Below are 26,247 nucleotides of genomic sequence, written 5' to 3'. Positions count from 1 at the left end.
GACGTGCACGTAGGTAGGATTAATATTTCATCTGTGACACTTCATTTTTTTAACTTTAAATAAAATTCATTGTCTTAAATTTAGAAAATATTAATGAATGGTCAGCTACTCAGTTGAATGGTAACTTAAGAGTTACTGTTTGAGGTCTACAATGACTACATGTTATAGTCAGTTGGTTATATTCAGAACATTAGTTTTCCTTTTTTTCCCAACTATGATGTGCATTTCTCCTCCTTACACCTGCAAACTTAGTCGTCCTCTTCCAATTGTTCATAAATACTATCAGTCTGGAGATTTAATCATTGCTGCTATTATTCATCAGATTCTCTTTCTTTCAAATGAGATCACTTTTCATAGCCTTCCCAGTTATAAAGTCCTTGATCAGTACCTGTAAGTATCTGACTACTTCTCCTCCTCCTCATCCCGCACCTCTTCTTTGCCCTCATTGATACCTAAATGTATTTTCTTTCGCTTTTATGTTTAAAAGTATTGGTTACTAGTCAGTGGATATGACCCGTTCCAGTGACCATATTTAGTCATTTTTAATTTCAGAGCTGTCCTAACATTAATGTTGAAATTGAGATGAATATTATTAGATTTAATCGTAAAGTATATGAATTTCATTCCCCTCAAAAATTTTCTTCCTTCAACAAAGTTCCTTGTTGAAAGAAAAGAAAAGTTTGACTAATCTATTGCAGAAGCTCTCTGTTGAATCTTGAGGTGTTTTTTTCCTTTTATTTCATCCAGATATAAAACAGGAAACCCTCTTGTGCATAATTTAGGTTATAATATGTTTAGGGTGTGAAATGAAGCTGGCTTCCTTCCTTAGAAAATACAGATAGGATATAGATAATACTGCATGAATTTTTTTCTCCTCAAGAAACTGGTTAATCTGAATATTGCAGATATCCTCTGGTTATTCTTGAGCTTATTTGTCTTTCATTTCATCCAGATATAAAAGAGAAACTGTCTAGTGCATATTTTAGACTATTATACATTTAAGTCTGAGTTGTCTTCCTTCTCTATGAAAATATAGAAAAGATATAGATAATACTGAAATCAGATAGAAACATAGAAAAGGGATGTGTTTCATGTTTAAACTCAGTAAACTGGTGTTTGATCCATTACCTCCCCTGGAAGTTGTTTCCAAGGTTCTATTACTCTTTCTGTGAAGTTAATACCTTTTAACAATAGTTTTGAACTTCCCTCCTGTCAGTTAGAGATTATGATCCCATGTTCTAATGTTTTAATTAATATTGAGAATACTACCTTAAACAATCTTATTCATACTCCTTAATATATTTAAAGATTTCACTCATGTCCCCCTTTCCTTCTGTCCTCTATGCTGAACATATTCAGTTCCTTTAATATTTCCTTATATGTTTTGTCCCTCAAACTGTGCACCATTTTTCTTGCCTATTTCTTGACTCGCTCAATCTTATCAATATCTTTTTTTTTTTAAGTGAGGTCTCCAGAACTGTACACAGTATTTCAAATGGGGTCTGAGTAAATGCCACCTTAGCTCAATGTTAAGTAGCCACAGCTAGATTGGTGCTTTCTAGTTGATACAATCTAGGGCTATTATTTGATAGTGACCAAATTCCAGGTGTCCAGAACAAACAATAAGCACTAATTTATATCTTTCTGTATATATAATTCTGAAACAGAAATATGTTGACAATATCTAACTCTCACTGAAGGTTCGTCACTCATAATTACCAGCACACTTTGGCTCTTGCATTTGCTGTAAAGGAGATCAATGAACATTCTGGGATTATACCCAATATTAGCCTTGGTTTCCATATTGCTACTGACTATCCTGTGGAAAGTACAACTTATCATTTATCAATGGAATTTCTATCTACAAAAGATGAATTTATACCCAACTACAAATGCAATGAGCAGATCAACACAGTAGCTTTCATTGGAGGACCCCAGAGTAACACCTGTCTCAACATGGCAATCTCTCTGTGCAACTACAAATTTCCCCAGGTGAGACAAAAAATGGTTCAATATGAGTTGTTCAGCAGCTATTAATTATATTCAAAAGGTGGGTCACTGAAATGAGAATTTGAGCAAAACCATTACTAAGAACATCTTGAAAGGGCTGTCCCTTTTTGTTTGATGAGCAAAATTGCAGACATCATGTAAAACTAATTTTTATGCACACTATTTTTCTATCCCACTCAAACCCAGATATTGGATTAAATAAATAGACATGCATTGGTTATTATTGTTGTTGTTGTTGTTGTGGAAGAGACCCTTTATTCCTATATTCTTCTGACTTTCTCGATTTAGATCACATATGGATCAGCTCCATTGATAAATACTGAAACGGCAACATTTGTCAAATGGATGTTCCTGGATGACAACCACCAATTTAAAGGAATATTGCACTTATTGTTGCATTTTGGATGGACCTGGGTTGGGTTAGTTTCTCTGCTTCAGGAAGATAAAGACAGATTTATTCAAAAGAGACTTTCCATGTTTTCAGAGAGAGGAATCTGCTTTGACTTTATAGAATGTCTTCCCCAGATAATATATGGTAATGCAGCTGCTGAGTGGATAGAAAATACAGGTAAAATATTCAAAGTGATCATGGAGAGTACAGTCATTGCAGTTATCTTAAGTGCTGAAATTACAGGCTTGGTGCCTTTGAGGCTAATGATCTATTTTTTCAATTATGATAACATTCCAAAGGAGAGAACGGCCAAAGTTTGGATCATGAGAGCCCAGATGGAATTCACATCCATTCTAATGCAAAGACCATTGCCCATTGATTTTCTCCACGGTGCACTTTCTTTTGCAATTCACTCAAAGGAGCTGACGGGATTCCAACATTTTATGAAGAAGAGAAACCCAAACTTAGAAAAAGATGATGGGTTTATTAGGGATTTCTGGAAAGATGCATTTGAATGCTCCTTCTCCAGTGATATTAGAGATGAGAATGCTGAAAGGATCTGCACTGGAGAAGAGAAGCTGGAGACTCTTCCTAATTCTGTCTTTGAGACCACCATGAATGGACACAGTTACAGCGTCTATAATGCTGTCTATGCTGTGGCACATGCTCTGAAGGCCATGCGTTCCGCCAAACTCAAAGGGAGACAAAAAATGAATGAGAGGAGATGGAAGCTCTTCCTCCAATCACCCTGGCAAGTAATGTTGGCTAATACAAAATTTGGGGAAATCACCAAGTACCAGAATAGGAGACTGGTTTTGTGTTTTGTGTTGTTTTGTTGCGTTCTGTTGTTTTAACAGTTAGAATTCTTTATAGATAGTTTTGAAAGCTATATAGAAGTAGTTGATATTTTCATATGAAAGAAAATTAAAAAAAGGAATATAAATCTAAGGCTTAGATAAAGACACAAAAATATGTAACATATGGACTTCATTTTATGTCTTAAATGGTATGTAGAGGATCTTATTCAATCCATTATATTTAACAATTTTATATGTAGAAAATGAAAACTGCTTTACTACTGAATAGCATTATTATTCCTCACCAGCTTAATTTTTGAGTAACTAAGATTCAAAGGTGTCAAAGGTACGGATTCAAAAGGTAACTATACTTAGTGTTACTTCCAGTGAATAACAAAATGGTCAATGAATTGCATGAAGAATAGTTCAAGTTTATTTTTTTCTCCTCACAAGTAACACCCGGAATTACCCCCTGATGGAAGTAAAAGCCATCTTGACCTAGAATAGTCTGTCTCAGAGAATTCTACCTTGCCTACACTAAGTCTCTTTTTATGACCCTGTAATCCCTTAATTCAGGGTAGAGATGGGGCAACTGAATGGACTTGAGTGTTTACTGGCCGGATGCCCTTCCTGACACCACCCAGAGTTCATAGCAGATATTTTCTCTTTGTACCCTCATGGAGAAACAGTTTTCACTACTTAGTATTGAATTCTTAATCTTCTAAAAGGGATGCAAGGGTTTTCACCACTAGACAACCATGCCACTCTCTATCTTTTTTTAAAAAAATAATAATATAGATAAAAAAGACCAATATGTTCAAAATCCATATATACAGTCTGTTGCCTGGTTACAGTTCTTTGGAGTAGTATTCGTCATAGTCATAATAATAGTATCCTCTAATGGTAACTTGATAATTAACAGTGCTTTTCCCTCATAACATTAACTAATCAAAATTAATCAAAATTAATAATTTGCAGTAAACAACCCTAGTAGTGAGATTAATCTTTTTCTTGTCATCCTCGAGATTCTAACTCCTGTTTCTCTTATTTAACCATCGATAGAACAGATCCCATACCTCAAAATATTCAGTGTCTTCCTTTTCTTTAATTTGAAATGTTAGTTTATTCATTTCTGCACATTCTAAAATTTTTGTTATTATCTTTACTTCTGTGGGGATCTCCTCGCCCTTCCTATGTTGTGCAAACACAATTCTGGCTCCTTTTAACATGCAGCTCTCTATCTTGCCTATTATATGGCAGAACACTGAATTCCCCATTTCTGAAATGCTCAATCAAAGCAAAGTAATTTCCTAGATCTGTCCCTTTCTGGATTTTCTGTTGGAATTCTCTTCTGACAGTTTTTCAAATGTATTGGATAAAACTATATTTTTTTACCAGTTTGAAATAGTTTGACCAAGGCAAAATGGAAGAGCTTGCTTTTCTTTAAACCTAGGCCAAATTGGAAGAAAAAAACTGAAAGGTTCCCATCCCCTTCAAAGATTCCTGATAACATTCCTGGTTTTTTCCTCTTTTTTGTCATCTTCTTTAGCTCCACCTTTTTTTGCAACAAGTCTCCTTTAACAACAGTGCTGGAGAACAGATTTCCTTTGGTCCCAATGGGGAATTAGAAACTGGACTTGATATTTTAAATTGGGTCACATTTCCAAATAAGTCCTTTCTGAAAATCCAAATTGGAAAGATTGACCCCCTGGCTCTCTCAGAAAAGCTCCTCACCATTTCTGACAAGGAAGCTGTTTGGCCTCTCATGTTTAACCAGGTATGTCTCATTTTTCCCTTTACCTGAAATTATTCTCCACAGATTGATGGACTAAATCAGGGTTGTCAAACTGGCAGCCCACAGGCCAGGTGTCTCACATGCAGGCCACGCTCACCCCAGCTCCATGAAGGGGGAAAATGTCACTATACGTCACATGACAGCAACGGGATGCCGCAAGTTTGATACCTGAATAAATGATTACACAATAACAATCACAGCAACATTTGGAGTAAGGAAGCATTTAGCAGTCCATATGTTATTCATTGAAGTTACAATGACACTGACAAAAGATATGTATGACCACTGTTCATACTTACAACCATAGCAGCATCCTAATGGTCATGTGATCAAAATTCAGATGCTTTGCAACTGACTCATAGTTATGACAGTTTCAGTGTCCCAGAGTCATGAGATCACCTTTTGCTAGTCACTGGGGAAGTCAGATTCATTTAACTACTGTGTTACTAACTGAACACAGAGCCGCAGTGGTGCAGTTGTTAGAGTGCAGTACTGCAGGCTACTTCTGCTGTTCACTGGCTGCCAGCAGTTTGGCAGATCGAATGTCACCAGGCTCAAGATTGACTCAGCCTTCCATCCTTCTGAGGTGGGTAAAAGGAGGACCCAGATTGTTGGGGGCAATAGGCTGACTTTGTAAACTGCTTAGAGAGGGCTGTAAAGCACTATGAAGCGGTATATAAGTCTAAGGGCTTTTGCTATTTGTCGTGTACTAAGGCTTCATTCTGGTCCGTCTCTCAAGCAGGAAGAGAGATTCAACCTGACTGGCTGGCCATCTGACAGCTGAGTATAAAAGAAGCTGTCAGATGGAGAATCAGCTGTTGCCGTTAGCTGAGCTGTCACTGTTAGCCAAACTTTTAGTGTTAATAAACTGTTATCTCAAGGTACACCTTGTCTCGCCTCAGTTCTTTTCCACCCTCTGTTCTCAATTTGGCAGTTCAAATCTCACCAGGCTCAAGGTTGATTCAGCCTTCCATCCTTCTGAGGTTGGTAAAATGTGGACCCAGATTGTTGACGGCAATAGGCTAACTCTGTAAACTGCTTAGAGAGGGCTGTAAAGCACTGTGATATAAGTCTAAGTGCTATTGCTATTGCTATTAACAACTGCAGTGATTCACTTAACAACTGTGGTGAGAAAGATCATAAAATGGGCAAAACTCACTTAACAACTGTCTCACTTAGCAGCAGAAATTTTGGGCGCAAATTGGGATCAACTTACATGTATTATTATTTATTATTAAACTTATATGCTGCCCATCTCACCTAGGAATGGGTACCTAGAGGTGACACTAGGTGGCTTGTAATTGTAAAACATTAAAACAATAAATATTGACTTTGAAATTGATTTAAGATTGACAAGATGAGAAGGAAGGGAGGAGATAGGATCTTAGCTTAGTCCTTCAACCACCCTCAGAATGATATAACCAAACCAGTTGGCAGGATGTGGTCTCCCACCCCTTTGCAATGCCTGAAGGAGTAAGTGGGTAATTGTTTAGAGGTGTATGTACTTTAAGATAAATAAAATTTATTAAAACAGAATGATTTTTTTTAAAAAAATACAAATTTCATGATTTCAACACTTTAGAATTAACTTTTTAATAACCTCCTCTGAAATAGGGGATGGTTGATCACATTCTTTAATTAAAGAAAATATAACATCTACATACCGTATTTTTCTGAGCATAAGACGCACTTTCCCTCCCCCCCTAAAAGTGGTGAAAATTTAGGTGCATCTTATAGACTGAATACAGGCATTTTTCCTCTCCTGAACCCTCTGTGTGTCGTGTTTTCGCCGTCCCTGGCCCTCATTACACTCTGCAGGCCAAAAACGGGTGCATTTTTGGTGAAAACAGGCCGTGCAGAGCATATTCCACATTTTTCCAATGAAGAGTTTGCATATGTGTAATTGATGGAAAGAACACTCCGCCAAGATTACATTTTTTCTGTGAATTTTGGTTTATTTTCTGAGCAGGCATTACCTCTTTCCATCTGTAACAAGAAGTGTCCTCTTGGCCACAGCAAGATAAAAGTGGAAGGGAAATTATCCTGTTGCTATAACTGTAAAATATGTCCAGATGGGAAGATAGCTAATCAATTGGGTAAGCAAAGAATTATATTATATGTTTCAATGATATAATAAATATAAATGGGGGTTATTTTTAATAAATAAATATCTTTAATAAATAGTATGATGATTGAAAATATTGAGCGTAGCAACTTATTGAAACAGTGCATCCCGCCTGAGACTCCCCCCCCTTATATTTCTTATATTTCTTCTTCTATAACAACTAAAAGATATACAATATATGCCAATTGTGCCCTTATCCCCTCCAAAACAACATATATTCTTGAATAGGTTTATTCCCTTTGCCTTCCAACAACACTGTTCTAATAAAATTGCCTCATATTTCATTATAATTGTTTACATTAATTATCCCTTTTTAAAATTTAATTTCTGTTGTTAATTTATCATTTGTTGCCATACATATAATCATTTCAATTTTTTTAACTGTCTATCTTTCTCTTCAAATCTTTCTTCAATTTTTATCCATTTCTCTGATTGTATTTAATTCAACCAATTTAATTTAATATCTGATAAAGCATTCTTTTGTTGTGTTATATTTTTTATCTTGTTCTTCCATTCTTCCCATTTATACATCTGATTTTCTTTTAATTTACTAATCCATTCTTTCAATTTAATCTTAGGTAATTTCTCTATTTCCACCACTGGTGTTAAAGGAGAAATTCCTAGCACTAATTGGTATCTCCATTTATTCCATAGTTCTAGCAATTTTTTTAAAAAAGGGTTTTGAATCATCTTACAATTTTTTAAAACCAATACGTTTCTATAGGTTCACCTATTTCCCTTAATTGTTTCAACTCTACTATTTTTAATTTATATTTTCCTCCATTTCTTCTTTACTATGGTTATATAACATCATTTCTGATTTTTTTCAGTTTATTTGTAATCCATTATATTATCAAAATTTGTTCAGGTGTAAATATATCCTCCGTATAATAACTACGCAATTTTGAAATGTTAATAATATATCATCTGCAAATAAATTTATTTTAGTTTTTTATGTACACCAATTCCTTCAATCAATGAATCTTCCCTAATTGCATTTGCCAAAACCTCCATCAATAATGAAAATAAAACTGGGAATAAAGGGCAACCCTGTCATTCCCGGCTTAAGGTTAATGTCTCTGTAATACCATCATTTATAATTATTCTTGCTTTATTCTCTGAATTATTCTCTAACTTTTTTTCCAAAACCTAACTTTTCTATAAATATCTTCAACGTAGGCTGTTCCACACAATCAAACACCTTAAATACATCTAATGCAAATAAACCTGCCTTTAATTTTTGATTCTTTATATAGTAACCTACATTTAATGCCCTTCTTACTACATTTGACATTTGTTGGCCTCTTATAAATCCACACTGGTCATTTTTAATATAATTCTCTATAAATATATTCAGACTATTTGCCAACGTTGCTGTAAAAATCTTAGCGTCCTGATTAATAAGGGATATTAGTCTATTCGATCCAGGGTTTGTATGATCTTTATCTGGTTTTGCTATCAGTATTATCAAAGATTGCTTCCAGGAATGTGGAATATTTTCCACATCCATTATTTTATTAAATATTATATATTTAATATTTATATATTCATCTTTGGCAACAATAGTCTTTTAACATTTTTATAATATTCTACGCCTAGTCCATCTAACCCTGGTGTCTTACCTATTTTCAATGTATTAATAACTTCCAATATCTACTTTTCTTCTATTTGTGATTCCATTATTTCTTTATCGCATTCTTGAATTTTACAATTTAGATTCTTAATTTTTTTTTCATACTTCAGTGAGCTACTTGGTGATAAAACCAATCAGTTCATTTTAACTTTAAGCAACAGTAGATTTGAATTATTCCTTCTTATGTTTCTTTGAAAAATTATAAACAGCATTTTTCCAGAAACCTTTGTCATTACTTTTTGGAAATAAAGGTAATTTTTCATTGATAATTTTTCCATGGCTTTTACTAGTTTTTACTTCCTATTCCACCCAAATGATTGATTGATTGATTGATTGATTGATTGATTGATTGATTGATTGATTGATTCTGGAATGTATATGGTTGCCTATCTCATATAATAAACCTTGGTGGCTTACCAAAATCTTTAGAAACACAAATCACCCCTGCCATCAGGTACCAAATAAATCAGGCTCCTGAGTCAACCTACATTCTAGCCTAATACTTTAGAGGAACAATAAGGTTTTCCAAACCTGCTACAAGGTTAAAATGGTAGGAAACTCACATACATGGAAAAGTATTGGAAAAGACTGGACAGTACAGACCAGATACAACTCTGAACTCCCAGAGGCAACATTTAGCACAAAACTCTGTAGCATGCCCATCTATCGGACTTATTGGGAAAGACAGATACCATTGAAGAAGGGTGATCTCACCTATAATTTGGCCCTATGACATTCAGGGATTTAATGGTGATAACCAGAAAATGGAATTGCATAGACTAAGCAACTTGGAGCCATGTCCATTAAGTGCATGTCCACTGCAATGCAAACCAGTTACACTTTTGAAATGGTCTTCAAGGGCAGCACCATATGAAGGTCATTCTAGTAATCAAACTGAGATCTACTTAAGTCTACATAATGCTGTAAAATTGAAGTATACTGAAAATGAAATGATGAGATAATGTTTCTATGAATGGTTTCTTTTTCAGACTTGGATGACTGTTTCTCTTGTCCAGAGGATCAATATACAAACAAGGATAAGGATACTTGCCTTCCAAAACGTATAATTTACTTAACTTATGAAGAACCTTTGGGGATTTCTTTGGCAGTGATTGCAGTCTCTTTTTCTGTCATCTCAGCTGTGGTGCTCAGGATATTCATTAAACATCAGGACACACCTATTGTGAAAGCCAATAATAGGAACCTCACTTATAGCCTTCTTGCTGCTCTCCTGCTCTCTTTCCTTTGCAGTTTGCTCTTCATTGGGCAACCTGACCAAGTGAAATGTCTCTTGCGACAAACTGCTTTTGGCATCATCTTCTCTGTAGCCCTTTCTTGTATATTGGGGAAAACTATCATAGTGGTCCTTGCTTTCATGGCCACCAAGCCCGGTTCCAAAATGAGAAAATGGGTGGGAAAAGGGCTGGCTATCTCTATTGTCCTATCTTGCTCATTGACACAATTCTGCATTTGTGTGGTGTGGCTCACAATTTCTCCTCCCTTCCCAGATTCTGACAGGCACTCCATGGCTGAAGAAATTATCCAGCAATGTAATGAAGGTTCAACCACTATGTTTTACACAATGCTTGGCTTTTTGGGGTTCTTGACTGCTGTCAGTTTCACCGTGGCCTTCCTAGCTAGAAATTTGCCTGACAGCTTTAATGAAGCCAAATTTATCACCTTCAGCATGTTGGTCTTTTGCAGTGTTTGGGTGTCATTTGTTCCCACCTATTTGAGTACCAAGGGAAAATACATGGTGGCTGTGGAGATCTTCTCCATTTTGGCTTCAGCAGCTGGATTACTGGGCTGCATATTTTCCCCCAAATGCTATATCATTGTTTTGAGACCTAATCTGAATAAGAAGGAGCAACTAATGAAAAAATGAAAATGATTTTAACACCGTACCCTTTGAAGGAAATCTAATTATTTGCTTTCAGTATATAGGTCCCACCCACCCCCAATTTGAAGTTTGGTCTTTTTCCTTCCATCGCTACATCAATAGGACATACAAAGGAATTATTCTGAGAAGTTCACTTCACAATGTAAAAAAAGGTCCCCTAATCACTTTTTAATTGTTAGATAATTGTTGATTATTAGATAATGATTCTCAGACCTAATCAGTCAGACCTAATCAAGAGCAAAAGTGCTCTTCTCTGCACTTTTTCTAGAGTCTCAAAAACTTTTTTTATAGTGTGGTGACAAAAACTGGATGCAGTATTCTAGGTGTTGTCCTACTAAGACTTTATAGAATGATTTTACTACATCGCTTGATCTTGATTGTGATTCCTCTGTTAACGCAATTTAGAATTGCATTGGCTTTTTTGGCTGCCACCACACACTGTTGGCTCATATTTAATTGGTTGCCCACTAAGACCCCAAGATCCCTCTCATATTATTAAACCTGGTTTCACCCAGTCTATATGTCTACTTTTGGTTTTTCTTGCCTAAGTGTAAGACTTTACTTTTCTCTAAATTGAATTTCATTTCAATCAAGAAGAAGATATAATATGCATGAATGTAAAAATCAATGGATTTAAATCCTGCATCCCAAGAGCTTCACAACATCCCTATCAAAAGAAAGAAAATGCCTATTTTATATCACTCATAAAACTGAAAATCATCCCTGGTATGTGTGTGAAGGCAAAGGTTTGTCATCTTTTTGGGTGTTTTGAGATGCTGTTAATACAAAATTAGGAATATTATGTGCCTTATTTGCCACTTAAAGCATCTTAATATTTCCCCTAATCCTTTTTTAAGGTGCAGGACAATCCAAATTAACATCCTTTTCCACAATTTTGAAAGTTTGAGAGTCACTTTGATATAGCAGGTAAGGTGTTGGGTCAAAAACAGGGGGACAATGTGTTCTTGTCTTCCTTTAGTCATGAAAGCCTAAAAGAAATGTTGTTGTGGAACAGAGGAGATATGTTTGAAGAAGATGGCATTGGAGAACTGCTTCTCAGCTTCCCTGACTAATTAATCGTATTCATAATGACTACTGTCCAGTGGTGAGTTGCCCCCGGTTCGCACCGGTTCTATAGTACTGGTAGTAAAACTGGCAGAGGCTCCGCTCACCGAACCCGATGTCACCAAAACGCTTCTGCACATGCGCAGAAGCTGCTGCACATACGCAGAAGAGCGAAGCACGAACACGCGCGGCCCCACTGCAAACCAATAGTAAAGATAAGTAGAACCCACCCTGCTACTGTCCCACCTTTGTCTTCTTATTTAATTATGTCACTATTATTCCTGTGCCTTGGATGAGATCTAATTCTGCCCTACTTAGATTAATGCATAAGGGGAGCATTGATTATTTTGGGTTAAGCTTGAAGGTGAAGGCAATTATTGTAGACATCCAGTTCATTGTTTCATTCAGCTGGATGTATCTTTTTAAAAATGCATTTGAGATTTGGTGTGATCTGCAATGATATATTATCCTGGAATCTATTAGGTTCATCTCAGCTGAGTGTGTTCCTGGATGGGTTCACAATATTGGGGCCAGAGAGGGAAGGAGGATCCTGTGGAATCCTACCATTATGGCTATCATTATTTAGTTTATGATGAGAACATGGCATTAGAGCAGTAAACATATACAGTCAAGCCACGTAATTAGATACAAAATATATATGGGGTATCACAGTGGCTTCATAATCGGATATCCAATTCAGCTATCCAGGCAATCAACTCTGTTGTTTCTTTGTGCAGGTGTTCTAGGAGTTAGAAAATACACATTGTGGGTAATCTTACACAATATGTTTAATAGGTTGCATTAAAGTTTGCAATACCTTACATCTTCTAGTATCACTCCTATTCTGGTGAATAGATAGCTATAGTGTTTACTGAATGAGATGAGTTCTGCATTGTAAGTTCATTGTCTGCTCCTGGCAAAATCCTGATGTAATTGAGATTCCAGGGACAGGATGGTATGGTGGTATATATGTTAATAATAGGCAACCTATTAAGACAATTACAAGAATTACATATTTAAAGGACATGCCAAAGAAATAGAACTAAAGATCAGAATGTACAAAGGGAATCTTAGCAAAGTGTAGGTAAATAGAGGAAAAAGACTTTTACAGTAGATATTCCTCAGGAAAGGGAAGGCAGGGCATAAGAAAGAGATTCAGAATACCTTTTCCTCAATTTTTGCCAGAAATAAATTGATCCTTAGAATAGCTTTGCCAGATTTTCAAGGTTTTTTCCCATTTACTTCACTAAAAATAAATGTCATTCTAAAAAACCAAGGTATTCCAATTTTTCAACCTGCTAAGTTTGAAAGCATGACAGAATGCCATAGTACAGCTGTATATGTCATCATCTTCTCTGCTTCTCCAGAGAAGCAGAAGAACTTATCTCAACAGAATGTTAGAATCTATCTCTTATCAGCCAGACAAGTTACAAGAGAAGTCACTCAAGCAACGTCATGAAAACATACATCCCTAATCTCAGGGTATTTTGTCGCATTTGGAGAGCCAAACTGACACATGGTACTCTCTCCTGAAAAAGAATGGGGTCATCAATTTAAATGAGCCTTCCCCCATGTTGCCACTAGCTGCACCTTCTCAGAAAATTTACACCACCCTCAGATTCAGGGGTGAAATGCTACCGGTTTGGACCGGTTTGGGTGAACCAGTAGTGGAGATTGGGGCTGGTTCGCTGAACTGGTAGCAATGGCTGAGGGAGCCTGAGTGGGCAGCAGACTAATGCTACTGTTAAAGGTAGTATTTAGCTTCCAGCTGCCTGCAATTACTGCAAGTTCAATTCTCACCAGGCGCAAGGTTGACTCAGCCTTCCATCCTTTCTAAGGTAGGTAAAATGAGGACCCGGTTTGTGGGGGCAATAAGCTGACTTTGTATAAAATATACAAAAGTGTGAAGGTTATTGCTTAATGCCTTGTAAGCCGCCCTGAGTCTCTGGAAAAGGGCGGCATATAAATAAAAAATATATATTAAAAAATGGCCGGCTGGCCACGCTCCCGAACCAGTCCATGGCCCACAGTCCTGCCATGCTTCCCTGCCTTCCACGTGCCCTTCCCTGCATCCCTGTGCTAGTTTGCGAAGGCAGGCAAGCGGAAGGCTACGTGGAAGGCAGGCAAGCATGGCAGGGCTGCAGGGAAGGAGCTAGCAGCTTACTCCCTTCCCCAAAGCCCTTCCATGCTTACCTGCCTTCCATGCTGCCTTCCCGATGGTCCCCCACACTGCTTGACTTCCGAGGTCAGCATCCAGCTAACCCCAATCCTACACCCTTGGGTAAAAAACACAGTGGCTGCTACCTTTGCCCCATGGGGGGTGGAGATTGCAGGCATCATACCAAGCAGCCCTCCTCATCCTCCTCTTCTCCTCCACCAGCTTCAAGGCTGGGCAGGGCTCAAGTGGCAAGAGGGAAGGCAAGGTGACTGCAACTTTCTCCTCCTCCTTCTTGCAGGGTTCATTGAATTTGTTTTGCAAGCTTGCCCGAGGTTTGCAACTTTGCACGGCCTTTGGGGCTTTTGTGCAGCAAGCCCCCCTTTTCCTCCTTCTCCTCCGCAGTTCTAATGTGGGTTTTTAATTCACAAGGAAGGAAGAGAAACCCTACACATCCAACCTGAGGACTGATTAGTTTTTCTTGTCACTTGCGGTAGGAATCCAGCCTTTGCGTGGGAGAGAGTTGCTTCCCGCTGGCCCGGCAGCCCTTGGGGGAGACACAACCATTGTGCTGGGGCTGAGAGGGGTAGCGGAGGAAGCACTGAGAGGGGCCACTCACTTTCTTCCTTCTCTGGCCGCTACTACTGTGTGTGTGTATGTGAGAGAGAGAGAGAGAGAGACAGACAGACAGACAGACAGACAGACAGACAGACAGACAGAGACAGAGAGAGAGAAGAAAGGAAAAAAAGAAAGCCAGAGTGACATGAGTGATGTCATGTTGGCCACGCCCTCCAAGCCACGCCCACAGAACCGGTGGCAAAAAATTTTAGATTTCACCACTGATCAGATTCATTCTCCAGTATGGGTGAATCAATGTGTTTCTGGAACCTCAGCTTTTGAACCTCAATCCTTGGTTTATTGTAGTGTTCAGTAACTCAGTTTTCCACTACTCTCTGTCTGGGAAGATTTTTCTTTTGCATAACTGCTGCTGGAGTGTGGGTACATTGGGGCTCTGTCTGCCATTGCTTTTAAAAGTTCAAAAGACACTTTTTAATATTTATTTGTTGAGGTCCAATCTTTATCTACTTCCACCATGATCCGCACTTGACATTTATCATTATAGCTAAAATAATTTTAAATTGCAGCAACAGACATGAACAATTCTTAAACATACTGTATATCCCAAGAAACAGTTCTAATATTAATCAGACAGTATTACAAGAGGAAACAGCATCCCAACCTCAAAAGTCTGTGGGAACAGCCAAGAATTCATGGCTTTCCAGAATTCCAAAAGGGTTGGGGCCATAAAATCTCCAGGCAATGTTGTTCCATGCATGGAAGAAAATATTTGGAAAGGCCTATCCTCCACATCCTGACTCATGGCATTCCCTAAAAGGAAGTGCACACAAGAAGCATATTTTTCCAGATCTCACAGGCAAGGCAGACATAATTAGAAAAGGGGGATCCATAGTTACCATATTCGGTGTCCTGCTTAGCTTGAAGGGCGACATCCAACTTGAATTGCAACTAGTGTAATAAGACATAATCCATGTAGCTCTTTAAGTAGTTCTGTTATATAAATTAAAAGCATGAGATTGTTTAGCAATTCCGTATTGCTATTTCTTTATTCTTATTTCTTCTCTTTTTACCCCTAATCCAAATAGACAATGATACCTTATTAAGAACATGCAGCTGTTCATGCAAGTTTTAACTCAATGTGTGTCTTTGTGTGTCTCGGTCTCTCTCTCTCTCTGTCTCTCTATTTCTCTCACACACACAAACACACACTCACACTTATTTGAAAGAAGACACAACAATCCTTCAGTCCTATACAAATAGATTCTTGGACCCTTTCAATTCCTCAATAGGTTTCCCACTGAAATGGAAAACCTATCATCTATCTACTCATGTCCATCTGTTGTGTCGGAAGGAGATGGAGCAATTGATGAGAGCCCTTGACTGATGGAAGATTTAGATTAGATATTAGAGATTAGAGATTAGAGATTAGAGATTAGAGATTAGAGATTAGAGATTAGATTAGATTAGATTAGATTAGATTAGATTAGATTAGATTAGATTAGATTAGATTAGATAAGATTAGATACCTGCTTTTTTGGAAAACCTAAATAAACCTTAACTCATTGACTAATTCTATTAATATCTGCTTAGAAATAAAGACATGAACATAGGGAGAAAAAGAATTTGTGTTTCATCTGTGATATTTCATTAGAAGACCTCCAAAGTCCCTTCCAGCTCTGTTATTCTGTTAACTTTAGATAAAGTTCATTATCTTAACTTTAGATACAGTTAATGAGTTAGTTGAATGGTGACATAGGATTTACTGTTTGATGTCTACAATGACTACATATTACAATGAATTTGTTATATTCAGAACATTAGTTTTACTTTTTTGCCCAACTATGAAGAGTACTTCTCCTCCCGACACCTGCAAACTTAGTAGTCCTCTTCCAATTGTTCATAAATATTATCAGTCTGGAGATTGAATCATTGCTTCTATTAGGTTTTCTTTCTTATAAATGAGATCACTTTTCAAAGCCTTTCTTTTTCTGACGTCCTTGATCAGTACCTGTAAATGTCCAACTACTTCTCTTCCTCCTTGTACCACAACCTCCTTATATTCTCAGAGCAAATTCCACGTCTCTATATTTTATCATTATCACATCAGCCTCTGCTCTTTTCATCTTCATTCAACAAAGTCCCTTGTTGAAAATAAAACCTTTGACTGATCTAAATATTGCAGAAGCTCTCTAGTTAATCTTGAGCTATTTTGCCTTTCATTTCATCCAGATATAAAAGAGGAAACCCTCTAGGGCAAATTTTAGCCTGTTATACATCTAGGATGTGAAAAGAGAACTGGCTTAATTCTCTCAAAAAAATATGGATAAAATATTTATTTATTTATTTATTTATTTATTTTTTTATTTATTTTTTTATTTATTTTTTTATTTTATTTTATTTTATTGGATTTCTATACCGCCTAATCCCTAAGGACTCAGGGCGGTGAACAGCCACAGAATAAAACACATAAATACAAAAATTTAAAATAGAATAAAAACGAATTAAATAATTTTGCTGAAACAAATTTAAAATACCCAATAATTTAAAAACAAATTAAAATTTACATTTAAAAGGGGAGAAGATTTAGGCCAGGCCAGCTTGATGAAATAAGAGAGTCTTGAGCGTGCGACGGAAGGTGCGACATCCGGGATCCTCTGTATCTCCGGGGGGAGCTCGTTCCAGATCGTAGGTGCCCCCACAGAGAAGGCTCTCCCCCTAGGGTCCGCCAGTTGACATTGTTTGGCTGATGGCACCTGGAGGAGCCCCTCTCTATGGGAGCGTACTGGCCCTTGGGAGGCTATTGGTGGTAGCAGGCGGTCCCGTAGATAACAGGTCCTAAGCCATGGAGCACTTTAAAGGTGATAACCAAAACCTTGAAGCACACCCAGAAGACCACCAGGAGCCAGTGCAGCTTGTGCAGTCGCTCCCATAACCAACCGCGCAACCGCACTCTGCGCCAGTTGGAGCCTCCGAGTGCACCTCAAGGGGAGCCCCATGTAGAGAGCATTACAATAGTTCAGACGAGAGGTGACGAGCTCATGAGTGACTGTGCGTAGGGAGTCCCGATCTAGAAAGGGATACAACTGGCGTATCAGGCGAACCTGATGAAAAATCCTCCCGGTCATGGCCGTCAAGTGCTCTTCTAAAGACAGCCGTGAATCCAGGAGGACACCCAAGTTGCAAGCCCTTTCCATGGAGGCCAAAGATTTGCCCCCAATAGTCAGTGATGGCACCAGCTGACTATATCGGGACATCAGAAACCACAGCCACTCGGTCTTGGATGGGTTTAGACTGAGCCTGTTTCTCCCATCCAGATCTGTATGGCCTCCAGGCACCGGGACATTACTTCAAGGGCACCGTTGGGGTGGTCTGGGGTGGAGATGTACAGCTGGTAGAGATAGAGTCATAAGAAACTGATGGCATAATTTTTTGTCTGGTGTCATATATTTATCCCCAGGGAGTTTTAACTCAGTTACTGATGACTGATCCACTAGCTCCTCTGGTAGCTGGTTATGGTTCCACTACTTTTTCTGTGAAATAATAAAATTAGTTTAGAACTTCCCTCCTGTCACTGTGAGATTATGCCCTCATGTACTTATGTTTTAATTAATAATGAGAATACTTCCTTCTAGAACTTTATTCACACTCTTTAATTCATTTAAAGGTTTCAGTCATGTACCCCCTTTCTTTCTGCTTTCTAGGCTGAATATAGTCACTTCCTCTAATATTTCCTGATACGTTTTCTCTCTGCTCTTGTACAATTTTTGTTGCCCATCTCTGGACTCACTCAATCTTATTGATAAATTTTTTATGTGAGGTCTCCAGAACTCACTTGTTAGTGACCAAATTGCAAGCATTCAGAACAAAGAATAAGCACTAATGAATATCTTTATGAATACGTATGTATAAATTAAAACACCTGTCCAATTCTAAAACAGAAATGTATTGACAGATCCTAACTCTCACTGAAGGTTCTTCCCTCATAATTACAAGCACACTGAATAAATAAAAAATAAAAACTCTAAACCCCCATATGACAACATTTAACATAAAAGATCTGGGGCATGCCCATCAATCTGACTTATTCAGAAAGATTGAATGTGGTCTCACATATAAATTGGCCCACTGACATTCAGAGATATAATGCTGATTACCAGCAATTTGAATTGCATGTGGCAAGCAACTACTACTACTACTACTACTATTATTATTATTATTATTATTATTATTATTATTATTATTATTATTATTATTATTTATTAGTTAATCTTTAGTGAGATTCACAGCCTTTGAGGCTGGTTAATAGCTCAGCAGCTCGAGTCCTAACCAAGGACCTAGGAACTGTTAAGGTATCGTCGGAGGATGTAAGCTGTTCCGAGTAAGGTGGTTTTTTGTAGAGTCAAAATGTTCAAGTCCGGCAAATTTAGAATTTCTAAATAGCGGGGTAGCCCTTTGGGTATTGCTCCGAGGGCTCCAATTACAATCGGGACAACACACAATTTCTTTTTCCACAGTCGCTCAACTTCAATTTGTAAGTCCCGGTACTTTGTGATTTTTTCTTGCTGCTTATCTTAAATCCGTGCATCACCAGGTATTGCAATGTCAATGAACCATACTTTTTTCTTTTCAACTATTGTTATGTCAGGTGTGTTGTGGATCAAGTGCCTGTCAGTCTGAATCCTAAAGTCCCACAAGATCTTGAGTTTCTCATTCTCTAAAACTTTCTCAACCTGATGTTCCCAGTGGTTTTTGCTGTACTCGGAACATCAGGTTGAGAAAGTTTTAGAGAATGAGAAACTCAAGATCTTGTGGGACTTTAGGATTCAGACTGACAGGCACTTGATCCACAACACACCTGACATAACAATAGTTGAAAAGAAAAAAGTATGGTTCATTGACATTGTAATACCTGGTGATGCACGGATTGAAGATAAGCAGCAAGAAAAATTATTATTATTATTATTATTATTATTATTATTATTATTATTATTATTATTATTATTATTATTATTAAATGTTCTGCTGATTGCTGCAAGATCTTAAGATCCAGAGAGAGCACAAGGAACAATCTCAACATGTCCATCTGTTAGTTGGGAAGCATAACTCCACCATAACAGGGTAGACTCACATTCCAAAGCTCCATTTCCAACTGAATCTATCTTCTAAATTGCAGGATGATTTCCTTCTAGGACTTGAATAAATATTACAGTATTCAAGGGAGATTCTACGTATGTATGTATGTATGTATGTGTATTTCATTCTTCTTCACTTCCCATCTAACTCAGAGAGCCGTTCTGGGTGGTATACAATTAAATTAAGCATTAAAAACAGAATAACTTAAGTTATTTTAAAGCAAAGTATTAAATATTTTTTTAAAAAGTAATATGTATGAAGCAAAATTGGTGGGCCAAAAAGACCTCAATGGGTATGTTGCTATACTTTTTCTTCCCCTTCTAGTGGTGTTTTCATTTTATGAACTCTTACTCCCCTCTTTTTTTGCTTCATGCCTTACTTCCAAAGGTTCATAACCATGCAGCAAGGACTCTTGCAATACGATAAACATGTTTCCTTCTGATATTTTTGAAAGTACTGCTGCAAAGAATAATACTGATTACTGATTAAAGATAGTTATTATTCCTTCTTCTTCAAATCATGAGGGAATTCCAGCTGCCACTGTAAAAATGATCACCCCGGATTAAGACATTGCATTTTATTAATATCTGCTTAGAAATACAGACGTGCACGTAGGTAGGATTAGTATTTCATCTGTGACACTTCATTTTTTTAACTTTAAATAAAATTTATTGTCTTAAGTTTAGATAATATTAATGAATAGTCAGATACTCAGTTGAATGGTAACTTAAGAGTTACTGTTTGAGGTCTACAATGACTACATATTATAGTCAATTGGTTATATTCAGAACATTAGTTTTCCATTTTTTCCCAACTATGATGTGCATTTCTCCTCCTTACACCTGCAAACTTAGTCGTCCTCTTCCAATTGTTCATAAATACTATCAGTCTGGAGATTTAATCATTGCTGCTATTATTTATCAGGTTCTCTTTCTTTCAAATGAGATCACTTTTCATAGCCTTCCCAGTTATAAAGTCCTTGATCAGTACCTGTAAGTATCTGACTACTTCTCCTCCTCCTCATCCCGCACCTCTTCTTTGCCCTCATTGATACCTAAATGTATTTTCTTTCGCTTTTATGTTTAAAAGTATTGGTTACTAGTCAGTGGATATGACCCGTTCCAGTGACCATATTTAGTCATTTTTAATTTCAGAGCTGTCCTAACATTAATGTTGAAATTTCCTTCCTTCAACAAAGTTCCTTGTTGAAAGTAAAGAAAAGTTTGACTAATTTACATATTGCAGAAGCTCTCTGTTGAATCTTGCGGTGGTTTTTTTTCCTTTTATTTCATCCAGATATAAAACAGGAAACCCTCTAGTGCATAATTTAGGTTATAATATGTTTAGGATGTAAAATGAAGCTGGCTTCCTCCCTTAGAAAATACAGATAGGATATAGATAATACTGCATGAATTTTTTTCTCCTCAAGAAACTGGCTAATCTGAATATTGCAGATATCCTCTGGTTATTCTTGAGCTTATTTGTCTTTCATTTCATCCAGATATAAAAGAGAAACTGTCTAGTGCATATTTTAGACTATTATACATTTAAGTCTGAGTTGTCTTCCTTCTCTATGAAAATATAGATAAGATATAGATAATACTGAAATCAGATAGAAACATAGAAAAGGGATGTGTTTCATGTTTAAACTCAGTAAACTGGTGTTTGATCCATTACCTCCCCTGGAAGTTGTTTCCAAGGTTCTGTTACACTTTCTGTGAAGTTAATATCTTTTAACAATAGTTTTGAACTTCCCTCCTGTCAGTTAGAGATTATGATCCCATGTTCTAATGTTTTAATTAATATTGAGAATACTACCTTAAACAATCTTATTCATACTCCTTAATATATTTAATGGTTTCACTCATGTCCCCCTTTCCTTCTGTCCTCTATGCTGAACATATTCAGTTCCTTTAATATTTCCTTATATGTTTTGTCCCTCAAACTGTGCACCATTTTTCTTGCCTATTTCTTGACTCGCTCAATCTTATCAATATCTTTTTTTTTAAAGTGAGGTCTCCAGAACTGTACACAGTATTTCAAATGGGGTCTGAGTAAATGCCACCTTAGCTCAATGTTAAGTAGCCACAGCTAGATTGGTGCTTTCTAGTTGATACAATCTAGGTCTATTATTTGATAGTGACCAAATTCCAGGTGTCCAGAACAAACAATAATCACTAATTTATATCTTTCTGTATGTATAATTCTGAAACAGAAATATATTGACAATATCTAACTCTCGCTGAAGGTTCGTCACTCATAATTACCAGCACACTTTGGCTCTTGCATTTGCTGTAAAGGAGATCAATGAACATTCTGGGATTATACCCAATATTAGCCTTGGTTTCCATATTGCTACTGACTATCCTGTGGAAAGTACAACTTATCACTTATCAATGGAATTTCTATCTACAAAAGATGAATTTATACCCAACTACAAATGCAATGAGCAGACCAACACAGTAGTTGTCTTTGGAGGACCCCAGAGTAACACCTGTCTCAACATGGCAATCTCTCTGTGCAACTACAAAATTCCCCAGGTGAGACAAAAAAATGGTTCAATATGAGTTGTTCACCAGCTATTAATTATATTCAAAAGGTGGGTCACTGAAATGAGAATTTGAGCAAAACCATTACTAAGAATATCTTGAAAGGGCTGTCCCTTTTTGCTTGATGAGCAAAATTGCAGATGTCATATAAAACTAATTTTTAAGCACCCTATTTTTGTATCCCACTCAAACCCAGAGATTTGATTAAATATACATGCATGCATTGGTTTATTGTTATAGTTGTTGTTATTATTATTATTTACTTTATTCATTAAACATGAAACTCAGTCAACTGAACATTCAAAAATGCATCACAAATACCATTGACTGGTGCTAATGGTTGATATGGGTTGCTGCCAGCGTCCTAGGTATCAACCAAGTACCTTCTTAAGACATATGATGTTCCAAGTAGCACAGTTTTTTGCAGTTCCACTGGTGTTATTGCAGGAAGCTGCAATTTGTTGATGTATCTTATAAAATTTTTGGACATGGTACCAAGTGCTCCGATGACAATGGGTATCACTGTTACATGTTTCATCCATAGCCGTGTATTTTCAATGGCCAGGTCGCAATATTTTATTATTTTTTCCAGTTCTTTTTCTTCGACTCTGGAATCTCCTGGTACCGGAGATAAATTGTACATGTACCAATAAATTGGACATTTTGGTTTTCAACAACTGTGATATCTGGCGTGTTATGTTCCAAGTGTCGATCAGTCTGTATTCGAAAGTCCCACAAGATCTTCACCTTCTCATTTTCTATAACTTTTTCCACTTATTTTTTACATAATGATCAGTGGATTAATTTAGCAACTCAGTAGTGTCTAGCTTTGTAATCAGTTTGTGTGATTTGGCTGCATTCACATATTAAATGTGAAAGAGTTTCGACTTTGTTATTGCAAAGTCGGCAGTTTGGATTGTCGGTGAATTTTTGTATCTTTGTTTTCATGGCATTAGTTTGTAGTGCTTGTTCTTGAGCAGTGAGTATTAAACCTTCCATTTCTTTCTTGATGGTTCCCATCTTAAGCCATGCCTATGTAAAGTTGTCATCACATTTTCCTTCAATGTTTTTCAAGTGCTGTCCATGCAAAGCTTTGGTTTTCCATCTATTTAATCTGTCATCCAGCTGTTTTTCCTTATATTCTGCCATTGTTTCTGTTCTTTTTATAATGTTCTCTTGTTTTCACAGCCTGCAGCAATTTTTCTGTACTTTGGTTCACATAATCATTCAAACTTCGTTTTTCTTCTTCTACAGTTTGATGGATTTGCAATAGCCCTCCTATTTTTCTTGGCAGGTATAAGCTGTCAATGTCACTTTGTGGATGTAAAGCATGGTACATATTGTAAAGTTTGCGTGTTTTCCAGTCCAGGTTTTCCAGTTCAGCCAAACTCCAGTTGATGATTCCAGCTGAATAGTGTATCACGGAACTCCCCATGTATTAATGCCTCTAATTATGTTTCCAGCATTCAGCTTTGATTTTAATATTTTGTGGACCCTCCTGATGTATTCCTTTTGCGTTGACTCTTTGACTTTTCCATTCAAGATGTTATCTGCTTCCAATATGCCTAGGTATTTGTAATCATCCTTTGCTAATGCTTTTACTGTGTTTCCATTTCCCAGTTCTATTCCTTCTATTTTTTTTTCATTTTTCCTTGCTGTATGGATAATATAGCACATTTTTCAAGTCCAAAGTTCATTTTGATGTCGCTGCTGAACAGTTGAACTGTGTTGAGTATTGATTTAAGTTCAGTGGGGCTTTTCGCATACATTTTTAAGTCATCCATGTATAGTAGATGGTTTATCTTGCCATGTTGGCTTGAGATTTGGTATCCCAGTTTTGTGTTTCGTAGGATTATTGTCAATGGAATTAATGTGATGTTGAACAGTAGTGGTGAAAGTGAGTCCCCCTGGAAGATTCCTCATCTGATGTTGACTTCACCAATGTTCTCCCCATTTGCTGTTAGAACTGTTTTCCATTTTTGCATATTTGTTTTCAAAAATCTACAAATATTTTTGCTGATTCCAAAGTTTTCCAGATAGGTGTTAATCTAGTTTTGGGGTAATGAGTCAAATGTCTTCTTGTAATCAATCCATGCCATATTTAAATTTTTTCTTTGTTTTGCATTTTTTAGTACCATTTTGTCAATGATCAGCTGATCTTTTGTTCCTCTTGATTTTTTATAATTTCTCTTTTGTTCTACTGGATACAAATTGTTTTCCGTCAGAGGATTGAATACTGAATTTGCCAGTATTCTTGTAAAAAGTTTGAATGTTGTTGGGCGATAGTTGCTTGGCGCTGTCTCCTTTTCTGGATCTTTCATTATCAAATATGTTCAACCAGCTGTTAACCATTCTTCACTTGTTGCATTTTGAAGCATTTGATCAAATTGAGTGGCCATGCGATAATGGAGGCTGGTCAGGTGTTTTAGCCAATATCCATACAGTTCGTCCAGGCCAGGTGCACTCCAGTTCTTGACTTTCTTTGCTTGTTTTGCAACCATGTCAGTTGTTATTGCAATATTTTCCATTTTGTTTCGTGTTGTTTGTTGTTGAATATCTTTGATCCAGGAGGCAGTTTTGTTGTGTTCCACTGGGTTTTCCCACAGTTCTTTTCTAAAGTTCAAAGTTTTTTCTTTACATGGGTGAACATTAGTTTGGACTCGGTTTTCGTCAAGGGACTGGTAGAAGAGGTGTTGGTTTTTTCTGAACCGGAAATATTTTCACGATATTGTTTAATTCATTTTTCGTATCTTTCAATTTTCTTTGCTGTTGCTATTACAAGTTGTTTCAGTTCTTCCATGATTTCAGTTATTGTTTTTTCCTCCAGGTTGTATTTATTGTGTAAACTATTTTTCAGCTTTTTGTTATTTAGTTTTCCTTCTTTCAAGTATTTCAGATTGGTGTCATCCCCTCGTAGTTTTTTAATTTTATTTTCAAGTCGAATTTTCCACTTTGGTGTTCCAGTGTTGTTGTTGTTGTTGTTGTTGTTGTTGTTGTTGTTGTTGTTGTTGTTGTTGTTGTTTGGCATTTTATAACCCAGTTCTGCAATTATAATGGCAGCTGTGTTATACATTAGTTGGTTGGTTTCATATGGTGTGCTGGATGGGATGGATGTTAAAATGCTGTTCATAGCTATTAATAGATCTTTCACTCATTTGCTATGCACTTCGCAAATGGTAGGTAGTCTTTTTCTTTCTGTGTTTTCTTTGATGTGGTTTTCAATCTTTTCTTTCAGCATTTTTGCTAGATCACTTAGCTCTACAGTTTCAAGCTGTTGCACAGGAGGATTTTCATCCTGTATGTTGATTTTTGTTGTTGTTGTTTTTGTTGTTGTTGTTGTTGTTGTTGTTGTTGTTGTTGTTGTTGTTGTTATTATTATTATTATTATTATTATTATTATTATTATTATTATCTTTCATTCCTATGTTCTTCTGATTTTCTCCATTTAGATCACACATGGATCAACTCCTTTGGTAAATACTGAAACAGCAATGTTTGTCAAATGGATGTTCCCAGAGGAAACCCATCAATTTAAAGCAATACTTCACTTATTGTTGCATTTTGGATGGACCTGGGTTGGGTTAGTTTCTAAGTATGAAGAAGATAGGGACAGGGTTATTCAAAAGAGACTTCCCACGTTTTCAGAGAGAGGAATCTGCTTTGACTTTATAGAATGTCTTCCCCAGATAATATATGGTAATGCAGCTGCTGAGTGGATAGAAAATACAGGTAAAAAATTCAAAGTGATCATGGAAAGTACAGTCATTGCAGTTGTCTTAAGTGCTGAAATTTCAGGCTTGGTGCCTTTGAGACTAACAATCTATTTTTTCAATTATGATAATATTCCAAAGGAGAGAACGGCCAAAGTTTGGATCATGTCAGCCCAGATGGAATTCACATCCATTCTAATGCAAAGACCGTTGCCCTTTGATTTTCTCCATGGTACACTTTGTTTTGCAATTCTTTTGCAATTTGTTTTTTAGAACTTCTTCTCAACTTCCCTGAGAATAACGTAGTCTTATTCATGATGACCACTGTCTCAGGATTGGTGGCTTCTTTAATTAAGAATTATTCTTAATTATTATTCTTGAGCTTTAGATGACATCTAATACTTT

The 26,247-nt window shown here is 36.8% G+C and overlaps 1 protein-coding gene across 1 annotated transcript; it reads left to right on the top strand.

Annotated features, from left to right (window-relative positions):
* The first annotated feature begins 214 nt into the window (after window positions 1-214).
* On the top strand, window positions 215-23,530 carry LOC139324447 (vomeronasal type-2 receptor 26-like). The gene is made up of 8 exons (XM_070954159.1): window positions 215-390; window positions 1,701-1,992; window positions 2,299-3,156; window positions 4,748-4,975; window positions 6,963-7,089; window positions 9,741-10,440; window positions 21,832-22,123; window positions 23,387-23,530. Exons 1-8 carry the CDS (start codon window positions 215-217, stop codon window positions 23,528-23,530), a joined length of 2,817 nt encoding a protein of 938 aa, XP_070810260.1.
* Window positions 23,531-26,247: the final 2,717 nt, after the last annotated feature.

The sequence above is a fragment of the Pituophis catenifer genome, unplaced genomic scaffold, assembly GCF_029215685.1.
Source record: "Pituophis catenifer annectens isolate HBS135680 unplaced genomic scaffold, rPitCat1.0.hap2 SCAF_15, whole genome shotgun sequence".
In the NCBI taxonomy this organism is placed as follows: Eukaryota; Metazoa; Chordata; class Lepidosauria; order Squamata; family Colubridae; genus Pituophis; species Pituophis catenifer.
This window is presented reverse-complemented; position numbering and strand designations above follow the sequence as displayed.